The following is a 26,244-nucleotide window of genomic DNA, read 5'->3' as shown; positions in this document are numbered from 1 at the left end:
AAAACACCTCAAAATGACCTGAAAAATGGCCCCAAAATGGGCTCTTCCTTGGCCATTTGGGGCCATTTTCAAGGTATTTTTCAGGCCATTTTCAGGCCATCTTTGACCTGAAAAATGGCCTGAAAATGGTCTGAAAACAGCCTGAAAATGGCTTGAAAAATGGCCGGAAAACAGCCTGAAAACATCAGGAAAAGCCCATTTTGAGCCGTTTTCAGGCTGTTTTCTGGTGCTCTGGCGCCCACGAAGACGAACTGGCCTGCCTGCATGTGTGTGCCAGAAACCAGAAGAACAGCTGGCGACGCATGGGTGCCGACAGGGAAGGCTCTGTGTACCACCTCTGGCATACTGCCCTAGGTTCCCCATGACGGTTATAAAGCACCGCACACAGAACAACTAGAGACATTTTTCCCCGAATGCCATTTATGCCTACGGCTGGAAGGTTTACAATTCGGTGGAGCATCCTGAGCGGGAAAAGACAGATGCTCGAGGTCTTCGAGAGATGGCACACAGCCAGAGGTGGGTTCCTACCGGTTCGCACCGGTTCAAATCTACCGAACCGGTTAGAAGAGGTTCCACCACCAGTGGACCCGGAAAGCAGGACACACCTACAGAAGAGGTTCCCAAAATTTTTGAAACTCACCACTGGCACATGCACACACCCACACACACACACACAACCTCCCTGCCACGAGAAGAGGCAACTCACCGACGGCCAGCGTCATGACCTGGAGCTCCTTCTGAGCCTGCTTAACCACCTTGCTTTTCTGCAAGGGCGTGGCTCGGCAACAGATGACCGCCCGGACTTTCCTTGCAAGCTGCATGAAATTGTCCCGCAGTTTTTTGTGCAGAGCGAATTCCAGAGTCGGCCCGTTGATGATTAAAGCGAAGTTCCTGGTGGGGGCCGCTGTTAACGAGGGCCTCCCGCCGGCTTTCGGGGCGCGCGTTTTCATCTCGATCTCCTCCAAAGTGCTCTTCAGTTTCTGCCTACAGGTCTCCTGGTTGGGGGAGGAAAGGAAAAACGGGCGAGAGAACAGCTTTTTACCTCGGCTCGGCTACTTCTAGGTAATAATTTCGATTAATTACAGCTGGCTTGGCCTTGGAAACCAGCCTTATGCGGGTGACCTTATAGGGATAACCTAAAATTGCACGAGGTCTTTCAGCGAGGAGCACGGATGTTAAGGGGAGCTGGGTTTCCCGTCGGCTTGGCTTGGCAGAAGGTGGCAAAAGGGGAGCCCCCATGGAGGTTAAAATCATCGTGTAGCTAAGTATCCACACTTTGATCACGTGATTACAAGAGAGGAAGAGGAGTAGAAGAGAAAAGAACAAGAAGAGAAGAGAATAAGAAGAATAGAATAGAGTAGAGTAGAGTAGAGTAGAGTAGAGTAGAGTAGAGTAGAGTAAGGATATAGGATATAGGATAGAATGTAGAGTAGAGTAGAATAGAGTAAAAGAGAAGAGAACAAGAAAAGTAGAGAAGAGAATAAGAAGTATAGAATAGAGTAGAGTAAGGATATAGGATATAGGATATAGGATAGAATGTAGAGTAGAGTAGAATAGAGTAGAGTAAAAGAGAAGAGAACAAGAAAAGAAGAGAAGAGAATAAGAAGTGTAGAATAGAATAGAATAGAATAGAATAGAGAACAAAGTAGAGTAGAGTAGAGTAGAGTAGAGTAGAGTAGAGTAGGGAAGGGATATAGGATATAGGATAGAATGTAGAGTAGAATAGAGTAGAGTAAAAAAGAAGAGAACAAGAAAAGAAGAGAAGAGAATAAGAAGTGTAGAATAGAATAGAATAGAGAACAAAGTAGAGTAGAGTAGAGTAGAGTAGAGTAGAGTAGAGTAGAGTAGAGTAGAGTAAGGATATAGGATATAGGATATAGGATAGAATGTAGAGTAGAGTAGAGTAAAAGAGAAGAGAACAAGAAAAGAGAACAAGAAGAGAAGAGAATAAGAAGTATAGAATAGAGTAGAGTAAGGATAGAGGATAGAGGATATAGGATAGAATGTAGAGTAGAGTTGAGTAGAATAAAAGAGAAGAGAACAAGAAAAGAAGAGAACAAGAAGAGAAGAGAATAAGAAGAATAGAATAGAATAGAATAGAATAGAGAACAGAGTAGAGTAGAGTAGAGTAAAGTAGAGTAGAGGATAGAGTAGAGGATAGAGTAGAGGATAGAAGATAGAGTATGGTAAAGGTGGGTAGAGTAGGGTAGGGTACACAAGGATAGAGGATAGAGTAGGGTAGGGTAGAGTAGAGTAAGGTACAGTAGAGTAGAGAGTAGAGTAGAGAGTAGAGTAGAGTAGGCTAGAGGATAGAACAGAACAGAGCATAGAATCACTTAACAACGGGCTTAATAACGTATCAACTGCGATAAATCACGTAACAACCGTGGCAAGAAACGTCGTAACACGAGCCATAACTCGCTTCCCCAGTGTTTCCCTTAACCACGTCAATTTTGGGCTCAGTTGTGATCATAACTCCTCTATCTGGAAGACCAGATTTTCCAGCCCTGAAATCCCACAAAGATACGGCAATTTTAGGGGTGGGGGGGGAAAATTCCTTTTATGGAGAAACCCCAAGAACGGCCAACGCACCAAATTCTCGCTGTCGAGGGAGAAAAGTCTGTCTGACGAATCTAGTAACTTGCAGGAATAGGCGATATTGATAGCTGTCTCTTTCTTATCGCCTGTCAGCATCCAAACGTTAATTCCCGCTTTCCGGAGAGCTTCTATGGTTTCTGGAACCCCCTCTTGCAATCGGTCCTCAATTCCAGTGGCCCCTATTTTTTTTTTTTTTAAAAAAAGTTCATTATTTCAAATTAATCTCTTTTTTTTTTTAAAGAAAGAGATGCAAATTAAGATTAAAAAGAAGGTAGCAAGAGGGAACAAATGGATTTTCTTTTGGGTCTTCGGCCTGCTACACTTTCTATTCTTCTACTATGCCTTTTTCTATGGTGGGAAAATACGGAGTTAGATGATAGGTAGCCATAACAACATTCTTCTTACAAAGCCAAGGTCATTATCCTTTGTCTCTGCAGCTCTGCACCTGACCGGAACTGGATGGACATTGCATTATGGGTGTACGCACGCTTTCAGCCGGAGAGGATGAAAAGGTTAGCCATCACTGGTATAAGGTCTCCTGCTTGAGCTGGGGGTTGGACTAGAAGACCTCCAAGGTCCCTTCCAACTGTGCTATTGTAAATTTCCTTGTGGATCTTTGGTCTGCCACGCTTTCTATTATTCTACTATGCCTTTTTCTATGGTGGGAAAATACGGAGTTAGATGAGAGGTAGCCATAGCAACATTCTTTCTAGAAAGCCAAGGTCATCCTGCAGTGGTTAGGGCGCAGTACTGCAGGCCACTTCAGCTGACTGTTATCTGCAGTTCAGCGGTTCAAATCTCACCGGCTCAGGGTTGACTCAGCCTTCCATCCTTCCGAGGTGGGTGAAATGAGGACCCAGATTGTTGTTGGGGGCAATATGCTGACTCTGTAAACCGCTTAGAGAGAGCTGAAAGCCCTATGAAGCGGTATATAAGTCTAATTGCTATTGCTATTTGTACCAATGTGCCTGACCGGAACTGGATGGGTGGAAGCTGCCAGCGTGGCAGTGGGAGATTGGACCGTGTGAAAAGTCGCACAGCTGATCTTCGGAACATTTTTTAAAATACTTTTTACGCTTTTTTTTTTTTTACTACAGGTTCTCTGGAAATGCGGGGGTGGGGGAGTCCGTTTTTGCTCCCAGCAGGCTCCCCTGAAGCCTGCTAGGCCAAAAGTAGGAGGTGGGGGGGTGCTGAGAAAGAAAGAAAGAAAGAAAGAAAGAAAGAAAGAAAGAAAGAAAGAAAGAAAGAAAGAAAGAAAGAAAGAAAGAAAGAGGAAGGAAGGAAGGAAGGAAAGAAAGAAAGAAAGAAAGAAAGAAAGAAAGAAAGAAGGAAAGGAAGGAAGGAAGGAAGGAAGGAAGGAAGGAAGGAAGGAAGGAAGGAAGGAAAGATAGAAAGAAAGACAGAAAGAAAGAAAGAAAGAAAGAAAGAGAGAGAGAGAGGGAGAGAGAGAGAAAGGAGAAAGAAAGAGAAAGAAAGAAAAAGAAAGAAAAAGAAAGAAAGGGAGGGAGGGAGGGAGGAAGGGAGGGGAAAAGGAGAGGAAGGAAGGACTACAAATCTGGCACTAGACACAGCTTCAGAAGATGCTTTGAAACGGCACAGCAATCCAGGGCTGGAAGTGACCTGGAGGTCATCTAGTCCAACCCCGCTCCAGCAGGACATTGTTAAAGTGAGTTTCTGTCTTTTGATCCCCCCCACCCCCAGTTACATGGCTACGTAGCCACGCCCACCCAGTCACATGACACCCCCAACCACCAAGCCACGCCCACAGAACCGGTAGCAAAAAAAAAAGAGTTAGATTTCACCACTGTTCCATTCAATGGCCGAGACACTCCATCCTGCCGGGGATTATGGGGGGGGGGGTCGTTAAAAGAAGGCGATGATGCCGATGAGGATTTCTCCTGCATTTTTTAAGAGATTAGCCGCTGGTTTTCCTGCCAACTCACCCAGTAGGGTTAATTTATTCTCCAGCCTCTCGGCGGATTCCAGAAGGAGCTGTTCTCTGTTTTCGATGCTGCTCTCGGCCAGGTACTGTCCTTTCACCCACTCTTCGTAATCTTCATTGCTTAGCACCTGGACGTGGTCCCCCAAAAAACACACCCCCCTCACAATGTTAGTAAACGGCAGCGCTTAAGTGGCAAGGGGGTTTCCCGGGTCTGGTGGCAATTCGGGAGAAAAAGTTTAGCCTGGTATCCAAGAAAGGTCGGGACGGAAGCGTTAAGGAGAGGGGCAGAACGAAATGCGGATGAGAAAAACTAAAACAGCTTTGTTATTCGTTTTAAGTCACTGAACTGGTGGATTGTTCTGCAGTGAGTTTCCAGCAGCAAGTTGGTGAGTTGGGGGGAGGAGGAGGAGATGAATAAGAAGAGAAAGAGGAGGAGGAGAAGGAAAAGAAGAGGAGGAGGAGAGGAGAAAGAGGGGAAAGAGAAGGAGAAGGAGAGGAGACGGGGAAGGAGAGGAAGGAAGGAAGGGAAAAAGGAAGGAAGGAAGAGAAAGAGAGAGAGAGAGAGAGAGAGAGAGAGAAGAAAGAAAGAAAGAAAGAAAGAAAGAAAGAAAGAAAGAAAGAAAGAAAGATTATGAATGGATGGGTGGGTGGATGGGTGGGACAAATAAATAAATAAATAAATGTGGATAGATTGGTAGATGGATGGATAGATGGATGGATGGGAGAAAGAGAATGATAGAATGATAGAATGATAGAATGATAGAATGATAGATAGATAGATAGATAGATAGATAGATAGATAGATAGATAGATAGATAGATAGATAGATAGATAGATGATGGGTGGGTGGGTGGGAGGGAGAGAGAGAGAGAAAGAAAGAGAAAGAAAGAAAGAAAGAAAGAAAGAAAGAAAGAAAGAACTAGGATGAAGAGAGGAGGGGAAGGAGAAGGAAGGGAGGGAAAAAGGAAGGAAGAGAAGGAAAGAAAGAAAGAGAGAGAGAAAGAAGAAGAAAGAAAGAAAGAAAGAAAGAAAGAAAGAAAGAAAGAAAGAAAGAAAAAAAAAAACTAGGATGAAGAGAGGAGGGGAAGGAGAAGGAAGGGAGGGATAAAGGAAGGAAGAGAAGGAAAGAAAGAGAGAGAGAGAGAGAGAAGAAAGAAAGACAGACAGACAGACAGAAAGAAAGAAAGAAAGATAGAAAGAAAGATCAACTATCCAAGAAAGAAAGAAAGAGAGATAGAAAGAAAGAAAGAAAGAAAGAAAGAAAGAAAGAAAGAAAGAAAGAAAGATCAACTATCCAATCCTCTATCCCAGATATGAGCCAGAATCCAATTCTAAGGAGGAATTGTCCATTAGGGGGGGCAGGGGGGCCCATCACTTTACAACCTGCGGACTTCAACTCCCAGAATTCCCGAGCCAGCCACCTTGTGCCATTCAATACAGCACAAGATGGCAGCTTAGCCTTCCCATAGGAAGAATCTATATTAGCCATTATTTTCAGCCTGTGGATTGAGCCACACTCAAACACAGGGATGTCCAATTATGGCTTTCCTAAATTAGGAGAAAGTATTAAGTCCAGTTTTCATTATCAATTTTTTTTTAAAAAAGAGGGGTGGGTGGGTTCTGTGAATCTTTTAGGCTTAACCGTTTTGGGAAATTACCTTCATAGAGATGCAGAGGGTACGGAGTCCTTGTCTGGCATAATCATTTAAGTGCCTCTGAGTTCGCTCCTCTCACTGTCTTCTTTGGTGGCGCTGTTTTATCTTTGTCTGAATTTAAAGAGGGGGGAAAAAAAACCAGTCCAGAGAATATATAAATATATAAGACTTGAGGGGTGGAGATAAATTAATGGATTATCTTTACTCCCTTGAGGCTTCCAGTGCATTTCCAGCCCAACCACAAGTGTTGATGAGAAGAGAAGAGAAAATGGAATGGAATGGAATGGAATAGAGAAGATCGAGAAGAGAGGAGAGGAGAGGAGATGGAATGGAATGGAAGAGAGAAGATAGAGAAGAGGAGAGGAGAAAGAGAGAGAAAATGGAATGGAATGGAATAGAGAAGATAGAGAAGAGGAGAGGAGATAGAATGGAATAGAAGAGAGAAGATAGAGAAGAGAGGAGAGAAGAGAGAAAAATAGAGAATGGAATGGAAGAAGATTGAGGAGAGAGGAGAGGAGATGGAATGGAAAAGAGAGAGAGAGAGAGAGAGAGATAGAATGGAATAGAAGAGAGAAGAGAGGAGAGAAGAGAGGAGAGGAGATAGAATGGAATAGAAGAGAGAAGAGAGGAGAGAGAGAGGAGATAGAATGGAATAGAATATAGAAGAGAGGAGGAGGAGAGGAGATAGAATGGAATAGAAGAGAGAAGAGAGGAGAGAGGAGAGGAGGTAGAATGGAATAGAGAGAGAAGAGAAGGGAGAGGCGGATTAGAATGGAATAGAATTAGAAGATAGAAGAAGAGAGGAGAGAGAGAGAAAATAGAATGGAATGGAATGGAGAAGATCGAGGAGAGAGGAGAGGAGATAGCATGGATAGGAAATAGAAGAGAGGAGAGAGATAGAATGGATGAAGAGAGAAGACAGAAGAGAGAGAGGATAGATGGAATGGAAGAAGTAGAAGATAAGAGAGAAGAGGAGAGGAGAGAAGAGTAGATAAAATGGAATGGAAGATAGAGAAGAGAAAAGAAGAGAATACAGAAGAGAAGAGAAGAGAATAATAAATTTTAGAACAGAATATAGAATAGATAAGAAAAGAGAATACAGAATAGATAGAAATAATAGAAAATAGAATGCAGAATACGGAGGGAGCTCCCGTGACTTGTCCCAGCTTCTGCCAACCTAGCAGTTTGAAAGCACGTGAAAAATGCAAGTAGAAAATAGGAACCAATTTTGGTGGGAAGGGAACAGCGTTCCGTGCGGCTTCAGGAGTTGAGTCATGCCGGCCACATGACCACGGAGACGTCTTCGGTCAGCGCTGGCTCTTCGGCTTTGAAACGGAGATGAGCACCGCCCTTAGAGTCGGGAACGACTAGCACATATGTGCGAGGGGAGCCTTTACCTGTGGTGGTAAAAGGAAGGTCTACCTCTAAAGTCAAAGTTTCAGGGCCCCAGGATCCGTACCTGTTAATCCCACGTCCAGCAAATTCATAATGGTGGTGTCGGCTCCCTTTGTGTACACCACAACCTGATTGAACATGGGTGCTTCACGACCACCGACATGCGTTTCCGGGTGGAGTCGAAAGGCAGGATGTGGAGAAGCTGAAACGTTAACGTCCCCAACGGCGCGAAGTCGATCTGCACCTGCTCGGGACTTCTAGTTTTCAAGGTGCATTGGTAGGCCCGGGCTGCGTGGACCAAGGCCGCTTCGTCGGGACTCTCCGCCTCGTAACATATCTCTTGCCCGCTTAACGACTCGTACGACAATTTGGCTAGCCGGTCCTCGGGCAACCTTAAAATGTCTGGCATTTTGGGGCTGGGGGAGGCCGCTGGCATTTCCAGCGTGTCCGACAACTGCGCGGGAGAAGACGGAAAGTTGACGTGAACGGACAGTCTTTTGGATTTCTTGGGTTTCTCTTTACGTCCCCCGGAGGAATCTGGGCCTTGAGAGCTCATTTTTGCGACTTGACAACCTCTGGAATATATTTTTAAATTCACCCAGGTTCAAAGCGGGCATTTGACCATGGAAGACCACCGTCTCTGTGATAGAAAGAATGAATCCATAAGTACAGGGAGCCCTCGACTTAACGATGCCTCGCTTAAGGACAAAGTTGGAATGGGCACTATAATACTATAAAATCTCCTCTGATGATGATTGATTGGGTGGGGAGGGGGGAAGAGTATATAGACCAGCGTTTTGCAGACTTGACAACATTAAGATATGTGGACCAACTGCCAGAATTGCTTAGCCAGATGTTTGAAAAACACAAAATACAAAACAGCACAGTGATTATAAAAAGTTTAAAGCTGAGGGTTTTTGTGTCCTGGTGAGAGAGAGGGAGGGATGGAGGGATGGAGGGATGGGAAGGAAGGACATAGGTGATTGAGATAGATAGATATTGGATAGTTGGACGGGCGGATGGATGGATGGATGGATGGATGGATGGATGGATGGATAGATAGATAGATAGATAGACAGACAGACAGACAGACAGACAGACAGACAGACAGACAGACAGACAGACAGACAGAATGAATATATGGATGGATGGGTGGATGGATGGATAGAAAGATAGCTATAGAGATAGATAGATAGATAGATAGATAGATAGATAGATAGATAGATAGATAGATAGATAGATAGATAGATAGATAGATAGATAGATAGATAGATAGATATGGATATATAGATGGGTGGGAGGAAGGGGGGAGAGAGAAGAGAAAGATATAGATACATATGATAGAGAATGAAAGAAAGAAAGAACATATGGATAGATTGGTAGATGGATGGATGGGAGAAAGAGAAAGAAAGAGAGAGAGAGAGAAAGAAAGAAAGACAGACAGACAGATAATAGAGACAGATAGATGGGAGGGAGGGAGAGAGAGAACGGAGAGAAATAGATAGATAGATAGATAGATAGATAGATAGATAGATAGATAGATAGATAGATAGATAGATAGAGATAGATAATAGATAGATAAATAGATGATAGATGATAGACAGATAGATAGATAGATAGATAGATAGATAGATAGATAATAGATAGATAAATAGATGATAGATAGATAAATAGATGATAGATAGATAGATAGATAGATAGATAGATAGATAGATAGATAGATAGATAGATAGATAGATAGATAGATAGATAGATTAGACAGACAGACAGATAAATAAAATATAACAGAGACATAGAGTCAAAATCACGTGCAGTGTTAGTACCGCTTTGTAAATCCTTAGTAAAGCCACACCTGGAATGCCACATCCAGTTTTGGTCCCCATATTACAAAAAAGATGTTGAGACTTTGGGGGGAAATGTGCAGAGAAGAGCAACAAAGAGGATTAGAGGACTGGCGGCTCGAACATATGAAGAACGGTTGCAGGAACTGGGGATGCCTAGTTTAATGAAAAGAAGGACTAGGGGAGACATGATAGCATTGTTCCAATATCTCAGGGGTTGCCCCAAAGAAGAGGGAGTCAAACTATTCTCCAAGGCACCTGAGGGCAGGACAAGAAGCAATGGGTGGAAACTAATCCAGGAGAGAAGCAACTTAGAACTGGGGAGGAATTTCCTGACAGTGAGGACAATTAACCAGTGGAACAGCTTGCCACCGGAAGTTGTGGGTGCTTCCATCACTGGAGGTTTTTAAGAAGAGACTGATCAGTCGTTTGCCTGAAGTGGTCTAGGGCCTCCTGCTTGAGCAGAGGGTTGGACTAGAAGACCTCCAAGGCCCCTTCCAGCTCTGCCATTCTGCTATGTGGAAGATCTGGCATTCTCTATCCTCTGTATTCACCTTCAGCCCTGGCTGGTCAGGTTCGGAAACGACCACCGTGTTGCAAATTGCCAGGGCAATAAAGAATTCCGTGATATAGACTAATTCCGGGATTGGCTTCCCTTGGTCTAGATTCGAATAAGCTTTGTCTGTGAGCCGGTTAACTTTCTTCACAAGTCTCATATCTGGCGCAACATCTGTCTCCTGCGGGTAACATTAAAGGAATAAAACAACGGGAACGACGTCACACGTTCTGCTTTCCAAGTTCCGCACTCTGATGATTTATTATTTTTAAAAACACTTTAAAAAAAAAAAAAGACAGCAGGGAACGCGGGTAGATTTCCAAAGTATTGAAAACTGCATTTTAAGTCCCAGATAAAACCTAAGAGCCGCGGTGGCGCAGTGGTTAGGGTGCAGTACTGAAGGCTACTACAGCTGACTGTTATCTGCAGTTCAGCGGTTCTAATCTCACCGGCTCAGGGTTGACTCAGCCTTCCATCCTTCCGAGGTGGGTGAAATGAGGACCCGGATTGTTGTTGGGGGCGATATGCTGACTCTGTAAACCACTTAGAGAGGGCTGAAAGCCCTGTGAAGCGGTATATAAGTCTAACTGCTATTGCTATTGCTAAAACCTCTGCTGCTGGGAAGGGCTCCCACTGATTCATTGCTGCAACTGTCAGGGAAATTTATCCTTAATTTTAGGATGTTTTCTCTCTCCTTAGTTAGTTTCCATCCATTGCTTCTCCTCCCGCCTTCAGGGGCTTTGGAGAATAAGTTGACACCTGCCCCCCGCCCTCTTCTTTGGGGCAGCCCCTCAAATATTGTCCCTTGTCTGAAATGGTGTTGGGTCTCCTACTTGAGTAGGGGGGCAGACGAGAAGACCTCCACGGTCCCTTCCAGCTCTATTCTATTCTGTTCTCTTCTATTCTACTCCATATTCTGTTCTGTTCTACTCTGCTCTCTGTTCTGTTCTACTCTACATTCCGTTCTGTTCTATTCTACTCTACTTTACTTAACTCTACTCTATGTTCTGTTCTGTGCTGTTCTGTTCTACTCTACTCTATATTCTGTTCTGTTCTGTTCTACTCTACTTTACTCTACTCTACATTCTATTCTGTTCTACTCTACTCTACATTCTGTTCTGTTCTACTCTACTTTACTCTACTCTATGTTCTGTTCTGTTCTACTCTACTCTAGTCTATATTCTATTCTACTCTACTCTACTCTATGTTCTACTCTACTCTACATTCTATTCTGTTCTACTCTACTCTACTCTACTCTATGTTCTGTTCTACTCTACTCTACATTCTGTTCCGTTCTACTCTACTTTACTCTACTCTATGTTCTGTTCTGTTCTACTCTACTCTACATTCTATTCTGTTCTGTTCTACTCTACTCTACTTTACTCTACTCTACTCTATGTTCTGTTCTGTTCTACTCTACTCTACATTCTATTCTGTTCTACTCTACTCTACTCTACTCTACTCTATGTTTTGTTCTATTCTACTCTACTCTACTTTACTCTATGTTCTGTTCTGTTCTACTCTACTCTGCTCTATATTCTATTCTGTTCTGTTCTACTCTATGCTATATTCTATTGTATTCTATTCAATTCTTCTTATTCTATTCTCTATTTTTTATTTTCTGTTGTGTAATCTATTTTCTATTCTACTTTTTTTTATTCTAGTCTAGTCTACATTCTGTTCTATTTTTTCTATCTTCTATTCTGTATTCTTGTTTTCTATTCTCTATTTTGTATTCTTCTCTTCTCTCCTGCTTTCTGTTCTATTTTCTATTCTCCGTTTTGTATTCCCTTCTCCTCTACATTTTTTTCCTGCATTCCGTTCTGTTCAACTTCACACACATACACGCACGCACACACGTCTTTTTGAGTGCAAAATTAAGAAGGGCCTTTAAGGGAGGAGATATCTTGTCAACTCTGCTTAATCCTTCAGCAAGGCGGATGGTTTCGGGAATACTCACCAGAGGGCTACTGAAAGCCAGTTGTCTCCAGCCACCCAAGCCGAAACTGCTGGAACTGTGAAAAACCCGGGAGTTCAACAATTCGTTGGATTTCCGGCTGAAGAACCTCGCCCGGGCCGAGTGCCGCAGCGAAGAATACGACGCGAAGTAGGCGGCCTCGTCATCCTCTTCCTCGTAATCTTGGTACATTTCTAGTCTCTTGGCTAATCGCGGAGGAAACACAGCCCGTCCCCACCCACCCACCCAAAAGAAAAACAGTTTCGTTAGGGAGAGGTCCTCGACTTACGGCTACATTTGATCTGTCGCTAAGTGAACCGCTAAGCGGTTCGGTGAATTTTGATCCCGTTTTAGCGACCCTTCCTCGCCGCGGTTGTTAAGCGAATCGCGGCAGTTGTTAAAGTTAGTAATACGGTTGTTGAGTGAATCTGGAATTCATGGGTTCCATGAATTTTGATCCCATTTTACAACCTTTCTTGCCGCGGTTGTTAAGCGAATCACTGCAGTTGTGGAGTTAATAACATGGTTGTTGTTTTTTTAAAGTTTTTTATTTACTTTTGTTACATAATAAAAATTATTTTGTGAACCGAGTGTTGTCCGAATTCCCCCTTTTTCCCTGGTTTTTTTTTTTATCACGTGACCCGCCGGTGTGAATATGGATCCTTTTTTTCAGTGCCGTTGAAGCTTTGAACGGTCGCTAAATGAACAGCCGTAGGCCGAGGACTGCCTGTATTTTTTTAACCAAAAGGAGCCCGTCATGGACGCGCCTCAGTCTTACCGTTTTCCTCATGGCCGTATTCCAATCCCGCAATGCTGCATCTCCGAAAGACCATTTTGTTCTCGGTGAGGGTACCGGTTTTATCCGAGAAAATATACTCGATCTGACCCAGATCTTCCGCGATATTCAGCGATCCGCACTGGATCTTTCGGTCAGACGCTTCGTCGTATAAATCGATATCGTTTCGGATTAAATAGATGTGCCCCAGTTTGACGAATTCAATGGACACGTAAAGAGAAATCGGGATTAAGACCTGTGAGGAGAAAAAAAAAAAGGCCAGATTTGTGAGGTAAAAAACAAACAAAGGAGAGATTAAATATGGCTTCCTCACACGGCCAGGCAGCCCTCGACTTATGACTGTTCATTTAGTGATCGTTTGGAGTCACACTTTCAAAAGTGAGGACCATTTCTCACACTTAATGACCGTTGCAGCTTCCCAGTTCGTCCCGTGATCAAAATTCGGACGCTCAGCCAATGACTCGTAGTTATGACGGTCGCAACATCCCAGCCTCTGTGTGTGTGTGTGAGACGCGATCAACTTTTGTGACTTTCCGACAAGGGGGTATCCAGATTCCCTTAAGAACCGCGTGACTAACTTAACAACTCGCTTAACAACGGGGGCAAAGGAAGGTCGTAAAACGGGGATCAAAATTCACTGAGCGCACCTTTCGCTTAGCCACAGAAATGTGGGGCCGAGTGGCGGTCGTAAATTGAGGACTAGGCTGCCCGAGGAAAAGGATCACAGGGGCATAAATCAAAAAATTTAGAAGGAAGAAGCTATAAAATTACCTGCAATAGGATTATCATTGTCCAAAACATTAGAAAACCTCCCAATTCTGGTGCTAATTCTTTCCCGCTGGTGTAGAGGGGTGCCGGATTGGCTCTTAGCCAACGCCTGTGCCCTTTCGCGAAAGGAAAGAAATAAAGAAAAAATAAAATAAAGTATTCATTATACTTTGGGATATATGAAGGCTACAAACATTGGACTTTCTCTTCCAAGTCCCTTTCTTTGGGAAATGAAATGGAAAAAGGAAGGAAGGACGTAAATCAAAGTATTCGTCATACTAATGAAAGTTATGGTCTTAAGTTAAATTAATTGACATTAAAATCTGTGTCATATCGTTACTTGGTATACTGCATGCTCTCTTTCTTTCTTTCCTTCTTTCCTTCCTTCCTTTCTTTTTCTTTCCTTCCTTTCTCTCTCTCCCTCTTTATTTCTTTCCTTTCTTTTTCTTCTCTCTCTTTCTTTCTCTCTCTCTCTCACACGCACAAACACACTCTTTCTGTCTTTCCTTCCTTTCCCTTCTTTTTCTTTCCTTTCTCTCCCCTTCCCTCTCACTCACTCTTTTTTCTTTCTTTTTTCTTTCCTCCCTTTCTCTCTCTCTCTCACACACACAAACACTTTCTTTCTTTCCTTTTTTCTTTCCTCTCTCCCTTCCTCTCTTTCTTTCTTTCTCTTTCCTCTGTCTCTCTTTCTCCCTCTTTCTCCCCCCCTCTCTCTCTTTCTTTCCCCCCTCTCTCTCTCACATATACTTTCTTTCTTTCCTTTTTTCTTTACTCTCTCTTCCCCTCTCTTTCTTTCTCTTTCTTTCCTCTCCCTTCCTCTCCCTCCCTCACTCTCTTTCTTTCCTGTCTCTCCTTTCTTTCTTTCTTTCCTTTCTTTTTTCTTTTTCTCCCCTCCACTCCTCTCTTTCTCTCTCTCCCCCTCCCTCTTTCTCCCCACTCAGGTTTAGCAGGTTTGAAACACTGAAACTAAAATGAAAACAAATAATAATAATAATACGACGTCCTAGGCCCCTGGGTGGGGCCCGACTAGTAACCAATGCCAAATCCGGCGAAACAACTGGCCGCTGTGATACAATTGTACAACAACAACAACAATAATAAGAAGAAGAAGAAGAAAAAGAAAAGAAGAAGAAAAGAAGAAGAAGAAGAAAAAGAAAAGAAGAAGAAGAGAAGAAGAAGAAGAAGAAGAAGAAGAAGAAGGAAGAAGAAATATATTTATATATTCATTTCCCTTTTCCTTTTTTAGATATCAGTTAGTTCTGTCCTTAACTTACCAATTGCCCCTATGAAGCACATTACTATGAGTAGCAAGACGCACCAGAGGATGTCCCTATTCATCCTCTTCTCAAGTTTACTACGCTTGTACCGGGCTCCTGTTGTGTTTAACATGGCTTTGGTTTCATGTCCTTGCAACGCACAGAGACACAGACACAAAAAGAAAACCCACATTGGGTGTATCAATGCACAGCAAAACTTTTAACTCCTTAAGTGGAGGGACGCTGCATAATATTAATACTTATGCAATAGCAGTAGCCCTTAGATTTATATGCCGCTTCATGGCCATTTATAGCCCTCGCTATAGCAGGGGTATAGGCAGTTTAGAGGCTATTGCCCCCCAATACTCTGGCTCCTCATTTTACTGACCAGAAGTGGCTGAATCCCACACTGTAGTTACGACACTCACCTGCGTAGACCACAATGCCAACCACGGCTTCTGTGTTCCTGACGATACATCCCCGCATCAAAAGGTTATCCTTATTTAAGCCCACTCGCTCCCGATCCATGTTCTCACTGCAACACATGGAAATCTCAGAGTGATTCTTACTGGTATCGTAGCCCTGCTTTTAATAAAAGAGCCCTCTATGTTTATTTATTTTATTTTTTTTCTCAGCATGGTAATGTTGCAGAAAATCGTGACCCGTCAAAACCGCGTTCCACAAAAGCGCGATCGACGAAAGCGCGCATTTGACGTCATCACAACGTGACGAAAAAGATCGAAAAATTGAAATAAAAATTAAATTACAGCAAGCCGATTCACATAAAGGTAAGGGTTAGGTTAAGGGTTAGGGTTAGGGTTAGGTTAAGGGTTAGGGTTAGGTTTAGAGCGTTAGCGTTACGTTTAGCGTTAGGTTAAGGGTTAGCGTTAGGTTTTTCGTTATGTTAAGGGTTAGGTTTAGGGTTAGGTTTAGGGTTAGGTTAAGGGTTAGGGTTAGGGTTAGGTTTAGGGTTAGGTTTGGGGTTAGGTTTAGGGTTAGGTTTAGGGTTAGGTTAAGGGTTAGGTTTAGGGTTAGATTAAGGGTTAGGTTTAGGGTTAGGTTTAGGGTTAGGTTTGGGGGGGGTTAGGGTAAGGTTTTCGCTTTATTTTTACATTTTACGATCTTTTTCGTCGCGCTGTGATGACGTCACATACGCGCTTTCGTCGACCGCGATTTTGTCGTCCGCGGTTTTGTGGTGGAACCGCAGAAAATGACAGGCGTTAGACTTCTCAGGATACAGGAAAAGTTTATTTGGCAGCCAGGTTCAGAAAGCGAGTCCATGGCTTAGCATTGCAAGTTCTGAACACCCTTAATCATCGAAGCATGCGTTCTTATACATTCTCGAAAGCCTTGCAACACGGAAATACTTAACACATTTCTTAGTGGTTATCTTGAGGAGAGAAGCCTTATAAGGAGATGAGGGTCTTACTTCTCCTTTTGTTTCAGGTATGGCTTACGTGTTATTAACGAACTTTAATTGAACTTTGTGGTTTGGGCTTTTAAAACAAGTTTTGACATAGGGACGTTGGCGAGAGCATCCTGTGGTTAGTGAATGGGGACACTTCCTTTAAGTAACTTCTAACTGTCCCTGTTATTCTATTGCAAGTCCCAACTCTTGTCCATGTGACTTTTAATATAGAAGTAAAGGGGTCCTAAGAGGCTGTCCAGCCTGACCCAGTAGGTTTCACACTTGATGTCCAAATCTCACTTTACGGCTGCTTAAGTAAGAGCATCTTCAAAGCTACTTACATGAAACCCCGGAACGAATTGAGGTCATTGTTAGGAGTTTCACACTCAATTCGGCATATAATGTCTTCTGGGTTGATTTCATAGGCCTGCAAAAAGAGGAAGAAGGTAGAGAGGTAAATGCACCACCGGAGGACCCGGGACGAGAAGCAACGGATGGAAAACTACTCAAGGAGAGACGCAACCTGGAATTAAGGAGGAATTTCCTGACTGTGAGGACAATTAACCGGTGGAACAGCTTGCCACCAGAAGTTGTGGGGGGCTCCAAACACTGGAGGGTTTTTAAGAAGGGATTGGACAATTGTCTGAAATTGCATAGAGTTTCCTGCTTGAGCAGGAAGGTTGAGGTTGGACTAGAAGACCTCCAAGGCCTCTTCCATCTCTATTCTGATGGATTGATTGATTGATGTGGTCTAGGGTCTCCTATCTTCAGCCGTGGGTTGGACTAGAAGACCTCCAAGGTCCCTTCCATCTCTATTCTCATTGATTGATTGATTGAAATGGTCTCTTGCTTGAACCGGAGGTTGGACTAGAAGACCTCCAAGGCCCCTTCTAGCTCTTCTCATTGATTGATTGATTGATTGATTGAAATGGTCTAGGCTCTCCTGCATGAACAGGGGGTGGACTAGAAGACCTCCAAGGTACCTTCTAGCTCTTCTGATTGATTGATTGATTGAAATGGTCTAGGCTCTCCTGCTTGAACAGGGGGTGGACTAGAAGACCTCCAAGGCCTCTTCCATCTCTATTCTGATTGATTGATTGATTGATTGAAATGGTCTAGGCTCTCCTGCTTGAACAGGGGGTTGGACTAGTAGACCTCCAAGGTCCCTTCTAGCTCTTCTCATTGATTGATTGATTGATTGATTGATTGATTGATTGAAATGGTCTAGGCTCTCCTGCTTGAACAGGGGGTTGGACTAGAAGACCTCCAAGGCCTCTTCCATCGCTATTCTGATTGATTGATTGATTGATTGAAATGGTCTAGGCTCTCCTCCTTGATCAAGGGGTTGGACTAGAAGACCTCCAAGGCCCCTTCCATCTCTCTTCTGATTTGATTGTTTAAAATGACCTGCGGTCCCCTGTTTGAGCAGGGGGGTTCGGATTCCCTTCACAACCATTGATGTCGTAACGTCGCTAAATGGAACCCTCGTAAGCCGAGGACTAACTGTAAGAACCCCATCAGTACCTGTTCGGCGAAGCCCTTCACCACCTGTCTCTGCTTCAGGTTGGTCTCTCCATCCAGGCTCGATGTCTCAATGTGGCAAATCCCGTCTCCATCGCTGGAATAGATCAGGATTATGTCGGCGGGAATCTCTTCATTGCACTCCAGTCGGATAAAATCTCCCACGGACACATCACTCCAATATTTATCCACGTAGTCTCTCGCCTCTCTGGAAAACCAGGGGAAAGTGGGGGGGGGGATATCCAAAGCATTAAGTAGGTGGAAAACGTGAGTATTTTATATCTAGAAAGAGTGCAGAGAAGAGCAACAAAAATGATTAAGGGACTGGAGACTAAAACATAGGAAGAACGGTTGCAGGAACTGGGTAGGTCTAGTTGAATGAAAAGAAGGACATGGGGAGACAGGATAGCAGCCTTCCAATATCTCAGGGGTTGCCCCAAAGAAGAGGCAGTCAAGCTATTCTCCAAGGCACCTGAGGGCAGGACAAGAAGCAATGGGTGGAAACTAATCAAGGAGAGAAGCAACTTAGAACTAAGGGGAAATTTCCTGACAGTGAGAACAATTAATCAGTGGGACAGAATTTGCCTCCAGAAGTTGTGAATCCCCCAACACTGGAAGTCTTTAAGAAGATGTTGGATAGCCATTTGTCTGAAACGGTAGAGGGTTTCCTGCCTAGACAGGGGGTTGGACTAGAAGACCTCCAAGGTCCCTTCCAACTCTGCTATTGTATTCTATTCTATTTATAAATTTTTATTTAGTAAGCATAAAAAGTCAGCATCCACATGAACAGCGTGTTGACGGAGTACATCTAGTTTTGCAAAACAATAGCAGTAATAATAATAACAACATTCGTACCATTGCTAATAATCACATCCTAATAATACATTATTTGCTTCTCCGTACAATGATGAACCTTCGTTGTAGATTTATTCATTCTCCTCAACTTTTAAATTTCCGACTTCTGTTTCTATCAACAGAAAGAGTCCCATGTTTAAAAAACAAAAATCTGTTTCTTCCTTCTCCTTTATTCTGAGTGCTCATCTATCCATCTCCGCACATTCTAATATTTTTGTTTTTGCCACACTTTCCTCTGCGGGGATCTCCTCGTTTTTCCCATGGTTTCTGCAAGGTTGTGCAAAAACAATTGCACGCCCTTATTTTGATACGGATAGATAGTCCTTGACTTACGACAGAGGCTTCGAAGTGACAACATCGCTTTAAAAAAGGGCCATTTTTTTCACACTGACGGCCACTGCAGCATCCCTGCAGCCGTGTGATCGAAATTCAGAGGCTTGGAAACTGGCATGACTTATGACTGTTGTAGTGTACCAATCAGATCCCCTTTTGCAACCTTCCCAAAGAGCGATTCGCTTAATGACGGTGTGACTTAGAGCCTTCAATGGGCATCTGTCCAACTGAGGTTTCGGGATGCGGCCGTGGAAGGACTGTTACGTACCTGCAGTATGTCCTGGTGATGAAGTTGTTGATTTTTTTGTCTAGTTTGTACTTGGTGTAATCCTCCAAGCCATCTTTCACGGCGATAATGGTGAGAACCACACAGAGAGGAATCATGGTGACTTCCTTTCTAAAGGCTTCCACCGCTGGGACCCAGTTAAGCAGGGCGATGAATAAGAAATACAGATTGGCAACTCTGTAATGGAACAAAACACATTCCCCCCACCGTAATTCATACGAGACACATAGGAAGTATTAGTATGCAAGCAATAGCAATAGCAATAGCAGTTAGACTTATATACCGCTTCATAGGGCTTTCAGCCCTCTCTAAGCAGTTTACAGAGTCAGCATATCGCCCCCAACAACAATCCGGGTCCTCATTTCACCCACCTCGGAAGGATGGAAGGCTGAGTCAACCTTTGAGCCGGTGAGATTTGAACAGCCGAACTGCAGAACTGCAGACAGCTGAAGTAGCCTGCAGTGCTGCATTTAACCACTGCGCCACCTCGGCTCTTCAAGCAACCTTAGGCTAATCAAAGGAATATCGAATATCTAAACAATGCTAGGCCTCCCCAAACTCTAGATGTTTATCCTAGGTAGCCTCAAATATGCAGATATTTTGTCTCTTTTTGACTTGGATATTTTGTTTAAAATTATAGGTCCAATAATTTGGCTTTAGTTGCCCTAGTGTAAAAAAAGGATGTTGAGACTCTGGAGTAGAGTAGGGTAGGGTAGGGTAGGGTAGAGTAGAGTAGAGTAGAGTAGAGTAGAGTAGAGTAGAGTAGAGTAGAGTAGAGTAGAGTAGAGTAGAATAGAATAGAATAGAATAGAATAGAATAGAATAGAATAGAATAGAATATATCATGATAGGATAGGATAGGATAGGATAGGATAGGATAGGATAGGATAGGATAGGATAGGATAGGATAGGATAACCACTGAACAAATGGCTTAGTAACTTATCAACTGCAGAGTAGAGTAGAGTAGAATAAGAACAGAACAGAATAGAATAAAATATATCATCATAGGATAGGATAGGATAGGATAGGATAGGATAACTACTGAACAAATGGCTTAGTAACTTATCAACTGCAGAGTAGAGTAGAGTAGAGTAGAGTAGAGTAGAGTAGAGTAGAGTAGAGTAGAGTAGAGTAGAGTAGAGTAGAATAATAACAGAACAGAACAGAATAGAACAGAATAAAATATATCATCATAGGATAGGATAGGATAGGATAGGATAGGATAGGATAGGATAGGATAACTACTGAACAAATGGCTTAGTAACTTATCAACTGCAGAGTAGAGTAGAGTAGAGTAGAGTAGAGTAGAGTAGAGTAGAGTAGAGTAGAGTAGAGTAGAGTAGAGTAGAATAATAACAGAACAGAACAGAATAGAACAGAATAAAATATATCATCATAGGATAGGATAGGATAGGATAGGATAGGATAGGATAGGATAGGATAGGATAGGATAGGATAGGATAGGATAGGATAGGATAACTACTGAACAAATGGCTTAGTAACTTATCAACTGCAGAGTAGAGTAGAGTAGAGTAGAGTAGAGTAGAGTAGAGTAGAAGAGAAGAGAAGAGAAGAGAAGAGAAGAGAAGAGAAGAGAAGAGAAGATGGAATATGGAATATGGAATATGGAATATGGAATATGGAATAAAATTCTTTATTGGCCAAGCGTGATTGGACACACAAGGAATTTGTCTCTGGTGCAGAAGCTCTCAGTGTGTACATACAAGCAACAAGGTATGATAAATCACAATAACAATCATAAAACACAATCCTCATAAATCATAAGATGCAACCAACACACCGACAGTCCCTAAGATGCTAAAGGAATAGTTAGCTGGGAAGGATGAGAAGAAGAATAGTAATGCAGCCCCACCACATCGTTTGGCTGCCTGGGGCATAAGGGATCCTTGTGGGAATTAGCTGTTTTGCAGAGTGACGGCATGTGGGAGGGAGGAGGGGATTAAAATGCTCTTTGTCTCCAGCAGAATTAGCAATAGCAATAGCGGTTAGACTTATATACCGCTTCATAGGGCTTTCAGCCCTCTCTAAGTGGTTTACAGAGTCAGCATATCGCCCCCAACAACAATCCGGGTCCTCATTTTACCCACCTCGGAAGGATGGAAGGCTGAGTCAACCTTGAGCCGGTGAGATTTGAACAGCCAAACTGCAGATAACAGTCAGCTAAAGTGGCCTGCAGTGCTGCACCCCTAACCACTGCGCCACCTCGGCTCTTATAAATTATGATTTATAAACCCAAACAAAATCAGGAAGCCAACGAATCACCTGTGGAACTGTTCGAAGAGATTCCTGGGTATAAAAGACCAGAAACGGTATTTGGTGGTCCGAATCCTGTTATTCGCATAGAGCTTGCTGGCTTTCTTATACTCCTCTTTAAAATGGGTCGACCAAGGGATGACGACTCGGTGTTTCTTCGATTTCGCAGGGACCACCAGCAGGGTCTCGCAGCTTGGCGCCGTTGCTCTGATTTTGTTCGACCGGCTGAAGGTCCATTTCAGCCGCCGCCAACAATATCGGGGACCCCACGGCCAGAGGTCCCCCATCTTCGCAGAAGCAGCCGGCCAAATCTGGGAGAAGGAGACCTATAAGAATAAACCGAGTTCAATGATTGTTACGAAAGGGTTACCCTGCCCTGAGATCCCAGGCGTTGAATTGATGGGACTGTTTATTATTATATTTATATGCCGCCCTTTTCCCTCGAAGGGGACTCCTGGCTTGAGAGTAAATGCAAAAATTTAGGGTATAAAATGTATAGTTAAAGTATAATATATAGTATAATATATAGAATGTAAAAGGTATAGGAAATAGGTGATATTGACTTGATGCTACTATAATAAGGATATAATTTAGGATAGTGAAAGGGAGATAGAATTTCTGTCAACAGGATTGTTATGAAAGATATCGATACCGATATGGAAAAGCTGTAATTGGTGTCTTGTCTTTTAAATATCGGAATATTCAATATACTTTTTTTTAAAAAAAAATAATGGGGCATTGAACTGATGAAAGAAATGTCCTTCTGGGTTCGGCTCCAAGTGGGGAAAAAGACACTGGAGACATGGAGGCTGCTTGGAAAGATGGTTTTAATGGTGGACAGGAACACATGGCTTGAGGAAAGAAAGAAAGAAAGAAAGAAAGAAAGAAAGAAAGAAAGAAAGAAAGAAAGAAAGAAAGAAAGAAAAAAAGAAAGAAAGAAGGAAGGAAGGAAAGACAGACAGGGAGAAAGAAAGAAAGAAAGAAAGAAAGAAAGAAAGAAAGAAAGAAAGAAAGAAAGAAAGAAAGAAAGAAAGAAAGAAAGAAAGAAAGAAAGAAATGTCCTTCTGGGTTCAGCTCCAAGTGGGGAAAAAGACACTGGAGACACGGAGGCTGCTTGGAAAGATGGTTTTAATGGTGGACAGGAGCACATGGCTTGAGGAAATAAGAAAGAAAGAAAGAAAGAGAGAGAGAGAGAGAGAGAGAGAGAGAGAGAGAGAAAGAAAGAAAGAAAGAAAGAAAGAAAGACAGGGAGAAAGAAAGAAAGAAGGAAGGAAGGAAGGAAGGAAGGAAAGACAGGCAGAAAGAAAGAAAGAAAGGAAAGAAAGAAAGAAAGAAAGAAAGAAAGAAAGAAAGAAAAAAAGAAAAAAAAGAAAGAATGAATTGAAAGAAATGTCATTCTGGGTTCAGCTTCAAGTGGGGAAAAAGACACTGGAGACATGGAGGCTGCTTGGAAAGATGGTTTTAATGGTGGACAGGGACACATGGCTTGAGCCCTGACCAGAAAAGGTGATCACAGGCTTCAGTGTTGATGGAGAAGAAGAGAAGGGAAGGACTGAGATGCTGAAAGTCCCTGGTTTTATGGCCTCTCTGGCCTTTGATCTTGAGCTTGTATTCTGATTGGTTGTCAGACTCCCATGGGGCCACGCAGCGGCAACTCTCTAGGCTGCGTTTCGAATCCAGGTTTGGTTGAGTTCTCAGATGCCATGTGGGGAGTTGGGTAAAAGGGCCAATATTATCATGCCTTAATCCCATCCCCCCTGGAGCTGAAGGGGAGAACTCTTTGTTATGTAAAGTGGACCAGCTTGGCCTTCTTAATGGCCCATTGACAAAGTGGGGATGGGCAGGAAGCTACAGGCAGCTATTCTGTCTTTTAAAACATGTTTCTTCCTTTTCACATCCAGAGAAATATTCTGCCTTTTCAATATTTCCTAGGATGTTTCATTTTTTTTCTAGGAGAGGGCTGGGTGATAACTTCCTACAGAACAAACTAAACAAGCCTTCTGAATTGCCAAATATTTAAATGCAAACTTGCTCCAGCATCTTCAGGTAGGTATTGATTTATTAATTACTCCAGAAGTTGTGAGTGCTCCATCACTGGAGGTTTTTAAGAAGAGATTGGACAACTGACTGTTTGGAATGGTAGACGGCTTCCTGCCTGAAGGGGTTGGACTAGAAGACCTCCAAGGTCCCTTCTGACTCTTGTTATCCTGTAAGAAAGGGTCTCCTGGTTGAGCAGAGGGTTGGACTAGAACTGTGATGGCGAACTTGTTGCCCCAGCTTAGTTCCCCCATGCAGGGGAGAACTCTTTGTTATGTAAAGTGACACACGGTGATAAAAAGATTAACCATCACTGATCATAGAAAAGACATTACTAATGGCAGCTCATATACATACATGCATGCATGCATGCATACATACATACATACATACATACATACATACATATTGAAGGAGTATAAGAATAAATATGAATCAATATTGGCTATTTGCCACCCCCTACACAAGGCTTTAGGAATCCTCCATAGATAAGGAGACAGAGACAGGAAGTTTGAACAAAAGGATGTTTTAAAGTTCAGGTTGGTAACGAATCTTTGTCTCTGATTGGATAAACATTGTCTTTTGTATCTATTTATTTCTAATGTTCCAAATTATTGTCTTTTGTATCTATTTCTAATGTTCACTCTCTTTGTGATGATATTCTATTTAATCTTTCTTTTAACTTTTGTCATATGTGTTTTTATGTTGTATGCCGCCCTGATTCCTTTGGGAGAAGTTAGTTCCCCCATGCAGGGGAGAACCCTTTGTTATGTAAAGTGACACACGGTGATAAAAAGATTAACCATCACTGATCATAGAAAAGACATTACTAATGGCAGCTCACATACATGCATACATACATACATACATACATACATATTGAAGGAGTATAAGAATAAATATGAATCAATATTGGCTATTTGCTTTTATTATGAATCACTCGTGTTACTATATAATTGTTACTGATTAAACCAATATTTGCTGTTTGCTTCTGATATGATGCCTTGCTAGAAACCATTTATTAAGAATTAAGCTTTGTTATTGGCTTCTGCTTATATTAATTGTATGCTGTCAGAAATTAATTGTTTTCTAGCCTGGCAAATTGTAACCTTAATAACTAAACTGCAAATGTTATCTCACTGCGTCTCTCTTCTATTCTTGGCTTTCGTCCTATGTGTTTTTATGTTGTACGCCGCCCTGATTCCTTTGGGAGAAGGGCGGCAAGTTATGTAAGTCCAATAAATTTCAACCTAAACCTTTTAGGATTCCAGCGGCTCGGGAAAACTCGAACCTTACATTAGGAACTCACTTGTTTGAACTCTGCTGCCAATAATAAGAGCTTTCACGGGAGAAAACGGAGCATCTCCTTAAGTGGCTGGAAAACCTTTGCACGTGGCACCAGCTAGTTAAGAGCATCCAACTCGGGAAAAGTTCGGAACCAGCAACTGAAGTCCACGGTGAACATTCTAGAAGATTTGAGACAATGACTCTCTTAGGTTCTGCTGGTCGACCTGTATCCTCCCACTTTGCAAATACAGGGAGCCCTCACCTTACCACAAGGACACCCCCCCCCAAAAAAAAATGTCTGTTGCTAAGTGAGACATTTGCCAAGTGAGTTTTGCCCAATTTTTTTTGGGACCGTCGTTAAGTGAATCTCTGCAGGTTAAGTTAGCAAAGCGGTTATCTTGTGAATCCGGCTTCCCCATTGATTTTGCTCGCCCGAAGGTAGCAGAAGGGGGTCACGTTGACACACACCCCCGGCACACAGCGACCGTCGTAAATATGAGTCAGTTGCTAAGTGTGGGAATTTTGATGATGTGACGGTCATTAAGTGTGGAAAAACAGCCCTAAGTCCCTTTTCTCACTGCGGTTATAACTTTGAACGGTCACTAATGGAAGGGTTGTAAACCAAGGACTGGCTGCATTTGTGGATTACAGATATACAATCTGTAACTCAATTGTAGTTCCATTGACGTCACAAAACTACAATTCCCGGGATGCAATGCTCGTCACGTGACCAAAAAGTCTTTTCCTCCCCCCGCGGCAGCCAAACGCTGCGCCTGCGCAAAAACTCCTTTGCAAACCGCGGCCTTCCGTCGCAGGACATCACGCATGCGCGCGAAGGGGCGCGAGCGAAGCGGAAAAAGTCCGGCGGACCGCCGGGGTTTTTGCGCCTGCGCACGAGAAGATGGAGCTCTTGGAGAAATTGCCGCCGGCCGAGACGGCGAAGGTAAGGATGGAAAGGGGCTTTTTTTTATGGTCGGAGGTGGCCTATCGGGGTTTCCGCTTCAGCGGAGCATCTTCTTCCCCTTCGTTTCCCGCCCCCCCCCCCGCCCTCGGTCCGGGCAACGAGCATTCGACGCTGAGCTGCCCATGCGCAGAACGGTTTTCGCGCGTCTGACATGTGTGCGCATGCGCGAGTGCTGGTCTTTCTTTTCCCCCCCCTTTTTTTTGCACATGCGTAGTGGTTTTTTTTAAAAAAAAATTCCTGCAGCATCCTTGCTGTATTGAATATCAGAGTTGGAGGGGACCTTGGAGGTCATCTAGTCCAACCCTCTATTTCTTGCATTTGCATCTCCCTCTATCTTTCTATCTATCTATATCTATAACTATATCTATATATATCTATATATATCTATATACATCTATATACATTTATATATATCTATATATCTATATCTATCTATCTCTCTCTCTATATATATAGATAGATAGATAGATAGATAGATAGATAGATAGTTGTATTTGTGCTGATAAATAAATAA

The 26,244-nt window shown here is 42.9% G+C and overlaps 2 protein-coding genes across 2 annotated transcripts in view; one reads left to right on the top strand and one right to left on the bottom strand.

Annotated features, from left to right (window-relative positions):
* Positions 1 to 21,729, bottom strand: part of ATP10D (ATPase phospholipid transporting 10D (putative)) — a 33,147-nt gene extending 11,418 nt beyond the window's left edge. The window contains 16 exon segments of the mRNA XM_087702460.1: positions 707 to 995; positions 2,593 to 2,777; positions 4,542 to 4,668; positions 6,199 to 6,291; positions 7,641 to 7,729; positions 7,732 to 8,165; positions 9,924 to 10,168; positions 11,948 to 12,150; positions 12,723 to 12,975; positions 13,512 to 13,624; positions 14,783 to 14,914; positions 15,193 to 15,299; positions 16,514 to 16,599; positions 17,697 to 17,901; positions 19,150 to 19,344; positions 21,452 to 21,729. Coding sequence (XP_087558586.1) covers positions 707 to 995; positions 2,593 to 2,777; positions 4,542 to 4,668; positions 6,199 to 6,291; positions 7,641 to 7,729; positions 7,732 to 8,165; positions 9,924 to 10,168; positions 11,948 to 12,150; positions 12,723 to 12,975; positions 13,512 to 13,624; positions 14,783 to 14,914; positions 15,193 to 15,299; positions 16,514 to 16,599; positions 17,697 to 17,901; positions 19,150 to 19,344; positions 21,452 to 21,729 — 3,034 coding nt within the window.
* A 3,863-nt stretch (positions 21,730 to 25,592) lies between these two features.
* The window catches only part of COMMD8 (COMM domain containing 8), a 5,828-nt gene continuing 5,176 nt past the window's right edge, over positions 25,593 to 26,244 (top strand). The window contains exon 1 of the mRNA XM_087702603.1: positions 25,593 to 25,709. Coding sequence (XP_087558729.1) covers positions 25,668 to 25,709 — 42 coding nt within the window. The 5' untranslated portion in view covers positions 25,593 to 25,667. The remainder of the gene's footprint in view (positions 25,710 to 26,244) is intronic.

Source organism: Thamnophis sirtalis, unplaced genomic scaffold, assembly GCF_051295495.1.
Source record: "Thamnophis sirtalis isolate CommonGarterSnake01/CBP01778 unplaced genomic scaffold, rThaSir2_p1.2 scaffold_15, whole genome shotgun sequence".
NCBI classification, from domain to species: Eukaryota; Metazoa; Chordata; class Lepidosauria; order Squamata; family Natricidae; genus Thamnophis; species Thamnophis sirtalis.
The sequence above is the reverse complement of the archived record's forward strand: the minus strand, read 5'-3'. Positions and strand labels throughout refer to the sequence as shown.